General features: G+C 30.8%; 1 protein-coding gene across 1 annotated transcript in view; it reads right to left on the reverse strand.

The window, feature by feature from the left end:
- The window catches only part of LOC106458432 (carnitine O-palmitoyltransferase 1, liver isoform-like), a 98,716-nt gene that overhangs the window by 47,274 nt on the left and 40,003 nt on the right, over positions 1-11,439 (reverse strand). Inside the window, exons 4-7 of the mRNA XM_013917948.2 lie at positions 9,448-9,570; positions 7,430-7,641; positions 3,858-3,943; positions 1,893-1,997 (exon numbers count right to left, since the gene is read on the reverse strand). Of these exons, the coding sequence (XP_013773402.1) occupies positions 1,893-1,997; positions 3,858-3,943; positions 7,430-7,641; positions 9,448-9,570 (526 nt within the window). The remainder of the gene's footprint in view (positions 1-1,892; positions 1,998-3,857; positions 3,944-7,429; positions 7,642-9,447; positions 9,571-11,439) is intronic.

Consider the following 11,439-nt stretch of genomic DNA (forward strand, 5'->3'; position numbering starts at 1 on the left):
GCAAATGTACAACGTTTCGACAAGGTTTTGTCATCATCAGGTACAAAACCTTGTCGAAACGTTGTACATTTGCTGTTATGTTAAACTTATATGAAAGTTTTTCTTCATTACCCATTCAAGCCATCTCCAACCATTATTAGTCTCAAAATGGGTTCCTCGTCATCGAATTCATTTCACTGTATTTACAAAATTTTTGAAACTTAATGTGGAAAGTAAAAATGTTCTTTGCTGTCTGTATTGTTTTTAATTTTATAAATCTGTTAAAATTTCCTAAATATATATATAAGGCTTATACAGATTATTCAAGAAAGTTATGAGAATTTGGTTGTAAGTACATTTTGTAATTTAAAAAACATAAGTTACACAAAGGTAAATTACATCTATACTTTTGAGTAACTGTGAGGTGTACAAGTTTATTCCTAAATGCTTGCCTTTTAAAACATCTAATTTTAGATAGAAACAATTAAGACAGGTTAGAGCAGGCTTCAATAAATATTTTCTGATCTAAGAGCCAGACAAACAATTTAGGAGCCAGGTGTGCTTAACCTTCATTACTGTTTGTACAGGGAAATGGGGGCTACACTAGTGTCTCAATTACCCACTATTTCTGTTAACAACGATTTTTTTTCTATCCCTGGACCTGCAGAGATAATCGAGGCATCAGTGTATAATTATTTACTTTCACAGAGTTCAGTGCATCCTAATGATCAAATGTTATCAACAACCACTTGATAGTATTGCTTGAACTAACTGCCTTTGGTCCTGTCTGAGTCTAAACATGCACACTGACTGGTTGAATTGAGAGAAAGAAGAAAAACAAAATGGCACAAAATTATTTATGTGTTGTGCAACCACAGCATTTCATTCCTGAAAACATAAAGAAGTGTTTAATCTGCCTTTAAAATCCTAAAAATAAAGTTCAATTTAGGACTCAAAGAACGTGAAAATAGTTCTGGACTTTCAAGAGTCCAGAACTATTCTAAATTCAAGCTCTATTTAGCACAGCTCAACACATGAATAAAATGGGAGAAAATACTAGGCACTACAATAAAAAATTAGTTGCCATGGCAAATTGGTGCCTGGGATTTGGTGAGGCCTGGTTTAGAGGAGCACAAAATAAATCTTTAACAGCCAAAATTAAATGTAATTGAATCTATGAAATTTTTAAAAAATCAGGGTTGTAGCTAGGATGATTTGCATGGTGGGTGGTAAAAACCGTTGCAATTTGTACTACCATGATGTCAGTAAAAGGTGCAAATATCATGAATCAAGAGAAGAATTATACACTATGTAGGCTACAACACTGCATGACATATGAACTTCAAAATTAAGAAATGAAAATATTTGCAACTATTAATTTTGGTTGTATTCATTCTTGAAACAGAACACTTTCGGGAACCCTGCAGAAGTAAATCTATTATATAATGTTAACTTTTTTTCAAAAGTAGCAAAATGAAACTATATGATGTCAAACTTGTGCACTATTTCTACAACATTGTGTTGCCTGCTTTTGTAGTTATTAGAAACTATCTTGTCTATAGTTGTAATTACAATACATAGATCAAATTGCAACAGAAAAACCTATTATTTAAGATTCAGTTTACTGAAAGTAAATTCTACTGTAGACAGCTTATGAAATATTCAGTATGAGAATTTTCATGAATACATTATTCTGAAAAATAGAATACAAATCTTTACTCACTTATATCAAATTTTAAGCTCTTCTTATGAAGTTTAAGACTGTCAAAAGATAAGATTTCCATACTAATATGCTTATGTTTAATAGAACATAAAATATCTTAAAAAACACAAATTAAACAATAATTATAATATCCTGAATTAACCTTCTTCAGTGATAGTGATATAGCAAATTGTAGACTATAGTACCCTACCTGGCTGCTGGAGAACTAGTGGGTGTCCAGTAACTATGGTCAAAGCAATAATAGTTGCTATTAATAGGTAATGGGCTCCTACTACGAAGATAAACATATTTCTCCCTTGAAAAAAACAAAGAAAAATATTTTATGACATATCTTTACCCAATTTAAAATTTTTGATACATATGTACAATACACTGAAAAATATTTACCACAAGATATTTCAAATATCATTATTCTATCTTATCCATTTCATATCAGGTAGGTCAAAAAACACATCACAACCTTTCAGAGATACATTCAACATTTATTGAAACTATTTTATTATCAATGTATACAACTAAATTTGGTATCAAAACGTAGTTAATAAATCAAATTTTAATACAAGTTTTTAGTTCTTAAATTTAAAAAGATATATTTTTTAAAAATCATAAATCTCCCCTGGTATGAGAATTGTGACATTTGCTCTCTAGGTTTCTCCTCTTCCCTAATTTATTTACCACCCTTCCCAGAAGTATAGAATTTAATGTAAAAGTACTCCTTTTAATATAATTATTACTCAGGCAAAATAAAATTTTTATAGCCTACAATCTTATTTGTTTATGGAGACAAACTAAAAAATCAGACGTAACTGCCACACCCACCTATCATATTTTATCTTTCAACAAATTGCCAACAGTTCTTTCTGACATTAAATTATGTTGGTTATAAATAATAGAGTAAGCCAAAGTTTTAACCTATCAAATAACATATTATATTACATTATTTTCTGTACAGAGAACTGTCTATGTTTCTTGCAGTTCAAACTTGAGCTACACTTACACCATGTAATTTACAGCTTGTATCATTGAGTTCAAAGAGCATTAAATCAATAAAATTAAATAAAAACAGATGTGAAATGTTACAAGCCTTATGATGTTTAAGATAAATAATTGCACTGTTACACTCTGCAGCCTTGAAAGAAAAGTGGGTAATTTTGATTTATTTTGTATTTAATTATGATGGCTAAAAGGTCAGTCAAGTTGAATGAGTCTGTAGTGTTATGATAGAGAAAATAACAGAGAAAATATAAATTTCTTTAAAAAAATTCTTTTACTATTGATTTCTGAGGTTTTAAAGGTTATTTAAATGGAATGTTTAAACTTAAGATGAAAAACTATCTTTAATCTTAACATAAAATTCATCTTGCACTGCAAACAGTCAGTGTGCGAGTCACACTCTGACTCCATATATTCACAGACAAATCTTTAGCAAAAATACTTTATTCAAAAATTCGATTATTTTTGCACAAAAGACATTTACTAAAAGTTTGTCAGCTTTCATGAAGATACATTTACTACATCACAAATTATAGTATTTATACTTTCACAGTTAGCTGGTGATTGCAAGGTTGGTAAAAGTAACCAAACCTGTATAGATAAAGTGCAAAATCCACTGGATAAAATTTGTGATAGTGATCTTGACAGAAATACTGAATCAACCACTAATAATTTGAGAAATATGGAAAAACAATATTAATATAAGTCCTGAAGAAGTTACCAAAAATTAAATATGCTTTGCATATATATTTCATTTATGATACATGTATATACAATATTGTTATTAAAATACATGTTACATGTAACTAACATTAGTGGCATAGGTGATTCAAATATCAGCACAGATATTCAACTAAAATTTTATAAACAATTAGATAAAGGTGAGAATTTGTTTTTTTTTCTCTAAAGATATAAAAAAGATACAAAAGCATTAGCCAGTTATAGAATTTTTTTAATGCTTCTGAAGAAATTATGATCAATTTAAGGTTTACAAATAGACATGAAATTGAGAAATTTTAAAAAAGATTAGTCAAGCAGACCCTGAGGAAGGATATATGTACACCAGGTTATTACACAGTTAATGACCACTGTGCTTAATGCACTATTTCCAGTCAGCATACTTTCATATATCTATCACATAGTTTCATAAAATTTCACTTACCACCAATCACTAACATAGTTCTGTGACAGCCACGACTTTAAAATAAGAATTTTTTGTAGTTTTGGTCCTACTGTTGCCTCAAAGTCCTACGAAGAAGAAAAAAAAAATGTTTCTTGTAGCAATAGTATTCCAAATAGTGTCTACCCCTACAAATTTGTACTGCAAACCAACAGTAATTGAAACATCTGAAGTATCATTTTAAATAACATCTTTTTCTTTTACAAGTACAGTTTAAGGTACCACTTGTTTAAACAACCTACAATATTCCTGACAAATTTTTTAGAAATTAGAAATCTTCCTTTGTCTAATTTTAGGTGTGTCACTTAAAGTTTTCCATACTTTCCTTTTGAAATCTTTAAAGTTGTAAATTGCTGCAGACATGTGAATTTACAAAAAACAAGAAATAAACAATTTTTGTACAAAACATTATAAAATGTTTCAATTCACTAACATTACAAATAATGTGAAAATATTTTTAAAAGCACAGCAAATATTATAATATTGCATCAACCCTTTCCAGACTGAATACTTATATTTCATTGTCATCAAGTGCAACAGAACAAACAATGATTGAACTTAGTAAGATATCATAATATGAATACTGAGGTGCTTATGGCAAATAGAGTAATGACTGTTCACAACCAATACTATCTATGTGTATAATAAAATCCAAAATAGTTTTTTACTCTACAGTGACTGCACATAAAATGGGTGCAGTGATGATTTCCTTCATATGTTAGTAATGTGCTATCACACAAATTTCCATATTTGCACACACACCTCAAGCTCTTGCAATCCTTTAATTACAAACCCTATAGTCATGAATGGTTTCACTGAATACTGAAAGGCATTGTCCCATGTTTTCCAGTTTCTGAGCGTCATGTGGATCTTCAATTTGACCTACCAGCTTGTTTCTGAAATGTTTTGCCACTAATATGCTCATCAGGTGAATCCATCTCGAACTTCAGCATTTTTCTTCTGGCAATACCATACCTCTCATGGTGAACATCCTCTACAATTTGAGAATCCAGTATTCATACTCTCAGATGTAAAAGAAAACATACTTCCACCATTTTACGGAATTTCTACCAGTATTGTACTGTCACTCCCCATCATGTTCTCTATATAGTCAGTGAGTGCTGGAGGACATGGAATATGAACTGCAGTTCCATCTTATTTTGTGTGAAATGTTACCCATGGTAAATCATCTGGTTGTTGTCATCTAGTAGTGGTTGGTGGATATTATTGAGCAGATAAACTGAACATCTGTCATACCACATACCAACAACTTTATTTTCCTTTGAAAACCACCAATACAAGCCTTGTTAACAATGTTGAAGTTGAGCTAGTGCTAGATACAGTGATTTGGGTAAAAATCATGCATTTTTATTAAGTGTTCCACATAAATAAACTCGTCTAGCTTCAAGAATATTAGCTGGTATGGCAGATGTATATAGGTGAGGATATTTACTCTCTCTATACCTGTAAGGTCATGTACAACATGCTGGACTAACTACATACGTGTTCTTGACCAAATTGTCTGCCAGTGTATATTTGAAGAAAGCTTACACAACCTGTCTTGCTTTCATTATGTGCACAACACTTTATCCTCCACTTACATGGTTTTACCTTGATGTATTGTTTTATTTTCAATCTCTCCTTGAAAGGTATCATAACTTCATCAATTGTCACATCTCTCCCACCTTTGAAGATCTCATTAAGTTTTAGAACAATAAAATTTAAGATGTTTCTCACTTTGTATAATGGATCAAAATTTGGAGATTGCCTGTTAGGCTGTTGGGTAATGTCACTGATGTGAAAGTATCATTTTATCTGTTTGAAATGATCTTGCGACATAACATTGGGCAACTTACTCAATGAATATAATCCATCTGATATCCAGTACATTTCCAGACTAGGAAAACATAAAATACCCATAGCAATTTTTTGCCCGAAATATGCTTTCATCTCATCAGCTGTCACTGGTTTTTATTTCATCTTGTGTTGTTATGCCTTACATGTTCAGCATAGTTGTTAGAAGGAACTGAAAAACATCATCTGAGATAAAGAGTTTGAAATAGCCTAAAGCATTCATTTCCATGAGTTGATCATAACTAAAGTTACAAGTTGGACCACAATTTGTATCATAAAAACCATGCAGTATGTGTGGCATGAAGTCATACTTCTTTTGCCATTGTGAATCTATTGAATCCCTGTTAGGCTGAACAGGTTGCACGTGACTCTGTTGCCTAGGAGGTTGTCAAACCCTGCCTTGTTCCCTTCCTCTAGCATTAGCATTCAGCCTCCTAGCCATAACAGTTCCATTGATATCATCATAATCACTGCCATCTGAGGAGGACGTTGCCTTTTTACTAGGGCTACTTGAATTTGAATGATTGGAAACATGTACAGCTACATCATCAAAATTTTTTGTCAGTGTTACTGCCACTATCAGAAATGCGATCATTGTCAACCTCTTGGACATCATCATCAAAAGAGAAAGTACCTACATCATCATCAACACTGAGATTGTCATTTTATGATTCAGCCAAGAAATCATCTGAGTCCTCTCCAAAACTATATTCATCGTTATCACCATCAAAAAGTGCATCAAGTACAGCATCACTGTTCATACAATGTTTTGTTGTTGACATGTCTAGCCTCTCCCCAAGGGCCACACTTAGATCATAATATTTCCAGAAGAATATATTAAGAACTCAAGTAACATGGGCACAGCTGCTTGCAATACAACTGTTATGCCACCTATTATCAGCAAAACTAACTATGTTCTTTCAAACTCAGCAAGGAGCATGTAGAAAGGGTTAAACCTCACAAACAAGGCTCACATTTTCAGTAACACAAACATCTTGTTGGTTTTCAGAATCTGTAGTGCATATTAGATGGGTTTAGACATTTTGGCAATAAAATTAAAAAAGCTGACCTCTACCTCCACATAATAATAAACTTTTTATTTCAGCTGATGTTTTGCTATTGCAACTTCATCAGGGCTAGTCGTACAAGAGCTGTTGAAGCTGCAAAGACAAAATGTTTGCTGAAATAAAAGCTTTTGTATTATTATCTGGAGAGAAAAGGTCATTGTTTTCAAATTTTATTACTAAAATACAAACATCTTTAAAAGAGTGTAAGATGATTAAAATATATAAAAAAGAACAAAAAAAAAACATTTGTTAGAAAATTTGAGAAGGTAAAAACAATGATTATATTAATACCTGTAAATCATTCAGTTTTCAGTACCAAAATACAAATGTTAGTTTTGTTTATTAAAACTTTAACAGCTACATCAGCATGATAAAGGCAAAAGTAACTTCTATTTATTACTTAACACAATCTGACAAAAGAAAAAACGTTTGACCTTGTCACACATCATAATGAAGTAAACAAGTGTTGGTGTTCCCTTTCAACCACTTTTCGGTGTTACAATTCTGACACCCTTCTGCCTTGCACATTTAAATGTATCCTTCATTTCTTTAAAGCAAACTGTCAATAACGAGTCTAATAGCTAGGGAGATGCAAGAAGTTAAAATACTTTTTACTTATAAAGACAGGCATACCTTAGACTGTTTCTTTAAAACTTGCAGTTCTTCCTCATTACAAAGTGGTTTTAAAGACACCATCAGTTTCTTGAGGGTGTCTCTAAGTGGTGGGACTGGCATACGAGGTAAAGAACGCTGACAACTATATAGTGATGGCTGATAGCCACTAACTAACTTCACCATACAACACCATAACAAAGTCCACTTAGACTGGGTCCGAAGATATTCATCTGTAATAATATAATGTATTTTTATTTGAAAAATAAGTGAATATAATTAAGATATTCAGTGATCTGTTAATACCAGATCAAAATGTGCATCTTCATTCATACAAAATTTCTTAACCCTCTCACTATGGGCAAGCTAAAGTGATTTAAAACTTGTTGGCAGGATTATTAGTTAGACATGGTACAAAGGGCAATAAAACAATAAATTTAAGTATAAACAAATGTCTACTGTTACAAGCATTAAACTATTTAGGATAAACAATTGTGTCCAGTTGCACTGTGAAGTCACTGTAGAAAAAAAAAAAGGATGATTTACATTTATTTCATATTTTTTTTGTTGTGGTTACAAAGTCAGTCAAATTGACTGAATGGGAATAGAGTTAGAGAAAATAACAGATAAAATATAGTTTTATTGAAAAAAATGTTTAATATATATTTAGGAGGTTTTAGAGATTACACAAATGAAATTTGAACATTTTTAGATAAAGAAAAGTATTTTATTTTTAATCTTAACACAAAAATCACTTTGCACTCAGAGAAGTCAATACTCTGATTCCCTAGATTTATATATTTAAAGACAAATTTTTTTGTAAAAATACTTAATTAAAAAGTTTGATTTTTCTGTGGCAAGCTTTCTGTTTACTGAAAGCTTGCCACATTTTGTGAGTATACTCTAAACATATTAAAAGTTATAGTATGGAAACTCTGATAGACACTTTGGGGTCACGAACTTCTTGAACTGACTGAACCCATAGCAAAAGAGATAATAGTGATAAAGTATCCAATGTAAAAATAACCTAGTCATAGTTTATTATAAAAATTCTATAAAATCTCCTTAACTACAATAAAATTTCTTCTGTGCAATCTCTCAAAACAAAATTGCATTCACTCAGTCTGCATCTCCCTGCTCCTTCCATGATGATGACAATGCTATTCAACTGATGTCATCACCACGTGTTCCACACCAACTGCATTCTCTCCGTGGCTTTCCCAACGAGTATGAGTCAGCATCTTCATTAACCCCACACGCCCATCAAAATTTCTCTCTACATATCTATATTTAATCTAAGCCCAGTGGCTCCATACAAATTCGTTTGGCACTTACTCTCTCAGCATGGGGGGTTAAGAGAAACAAAAGTTTCTGACCACACCAGAACAATGAATTCTGAGACCTGAAAGATTTTTAAACCTAATTCCTGCCATGAATTTGATTTTATAAAAAAATAACTATGTAAAAGATATAACAAACATTTGAAGATATTAGTCATTTTTAAATTTCTCATCCTAAATCAAGCAAATTAATCTCGTAATAATTATTATATACCATGGACTAAAGTTTACCTAAAACAAATACCATAAATGAATTCACTTTAGAAAACATCCAAAAGAAATTTAACAACACTTGCAACATTTTACAAACAAGAATCACAAGGCAATGAATCTTTATTCTTTGCAATTTTGTATGTGACAAAAAACACTAGGAAACAAAAATTCAACCAAGGCAACTAGTGCAAAAAGCTTATAATTAAAAATACAGCCAATGTTTAAAATGCACAATAAAATTTTTATTTGGCATATTTAAAGTTGGTCCTATTTTTAATTTCAAACACTAAGAAACAAATTAGCAGCTCAAAACTGAGTAAAAGAAAACAAAAATTTTAACATATTAAAAATGTGATTTTTGAAAGTAATGGTTAAACTGTTGAATTTACAAAGCTTGTTAGTATCCAAGAGATAGTGGGAAGTTATTTGTTTGAAACTATCAATTTAAATTTATTCCACCAAATATAAATATGAAATTTAACTCACACATCCACCCCCTGTAAGACAACAATATGCGCAGTATATACTGCCGAACCTTCATGAGAAGTAGGAAAAATACAAAACTAACGATGCATGCTATAAAAGCTGCCCGTAAGGTTCTTGGTAATCCTGGAAAACAAAAAAGAAAATAGTGTTAACAAAAAATGCATCTATAAATGATATCATTTGTATCCTTTGAGTTTATCAGAAACAATCGTAAAAATTATAAAAACTAACTCAATTTTAAAAGAACTGAATTATAATGTCATATTTTTAACATATAAAAAAACATTTTCTATATTTATTATAATTAGCAGTTGTTTTATTATATTTTTTTTAAAGAAAAGAAAGATAAGATGGCTAAACACAAGTTATGTCTACTCTTAAAAGAGCAAAATATCCTGCATGCTTTATATGTTGTGTACAATCTGAATATCTTGAATATGCAGGTGTGTCATGAGCCTAACAGCATGAAATAGGCAAATATGAACAATTATATTGTAGTATACAGTGTAGCTTGGTTCCAACAAACAATGCATTTTTGATTCCATAGATATCCTCCTAACCAATACAGATTTATCTCAGCTTTCTTACTTTAAGCAAACAAATATGTTGCCTTTTAGAGTAATAAACAACATTGAAATAAATACACATTTAAAAACATTTTAAATTCAGACCAATCTATGGCTTCCTAAAAGTTTACTACATATTTCTACATTTCAATGTCATCATTAGGAGTGAAATTGCAAGACATAATAGCTAAGAAACTATCATTCCTTAAGAACATAATTATCCATGTTTTGTTTTTCATAAATTTTTTCCTTCTCTTTCATTGATATTATTACTACAGCTTTATGTTCCCACCCCTTTTATAATCTAATAGCATGTAATCTGAATGATTACTAATTAAGCTCTGCTTTGAAAACTGCTACAGATAAAGCTTAAACATCACTGCATAGAGCATGTTCTAAACTATTTGCATCAAAGTACAGTAAGTAAAGTGATGCAAGAAGTAACTTATGGTTTTTGTGGGATAGTAATAAGACAAATCACTTGCAAGGAACAACAACTGAATCTAATGGAAAATTTACAAGATTTAAGAACAAATTACAAATTTGGAAATTTTGTTAATAATTTACTTTCATTTTTTTTCATTCCTTAAAAGGTTTTTATACTATATTTATATTTGTTTGAAAGTTAAAGAAATTTACTTCTATGAAAAGATACGAGGTAAGCTTAGTTTGGTTTAGCAAGCATGACAAGCAAAATATTCTGATGACTCACATACTTTTTTAGTGAACATTATTCTCAGGTTAACCATGTTCAAACAATGCCCATGAACAAACAAACTTATTATTTAAACAGAAATTTATCTTTTCCAAGAATATCTTTAGCAAAATACTGTTACCTAGTCTGACCTAATGTCACTTTGAAACATCGGATCCTAGGTCACCATTAAATCTTTATCAGATTTTGCAGTGACTACAGCAATTACCAAAATAAAGTAGCAAAATAAATGTGTCAATAAACATTAATCAAGTTGAAATTCCATAGATATATAAAATAAAAGTCTCTCTGGTCAACAACAACAAAACAGAATTTCTAAGATGAAAGAAGTTTAGTCTAAATATTGCTAATAACAAAAGTAGTCAACTGAAAAAATGATGTATTCTAAACATTATAAATAAGAACAACATATGTATATTAAATTAGTTATATTCTAATCTATGCAGATAGCTTGCTTTGATCAGAACTTAATAGTAATAACTATGAAACTGTACTGCACAACCTATGAGACTAATAGTTAAGGAGTTGTAACATGTTCGTAATATTCTATGTCAGAATATTTTATTTGGGATGTTTGCACTAAATAACACAAGGGCTATTTGCATTAGCCATTCCTAAGTTTGAACTAATAGACTAGTGAAGAGGCAGCTACTAAACAGCACCTTTCATCAAATAGTGGGATCTGACCATCATCTTATAACGCACCAATTG

The sequence above is a fragment of the Limulus polyphemus genome, unplaced genomic scaffold (genome assembly GCF_000517525.1).
Source record: "Limulus polyphemus unplaced genomic scaffold, Limulus_polyphemus-2.1.2 Scaffold22, whole genome shotgun sequence".
NCBI lineage: Eukaryota > Metazoa > Arthropoda > Merostomata > Xiphosura > Limulidae > Limulus > Limulus polyphemus.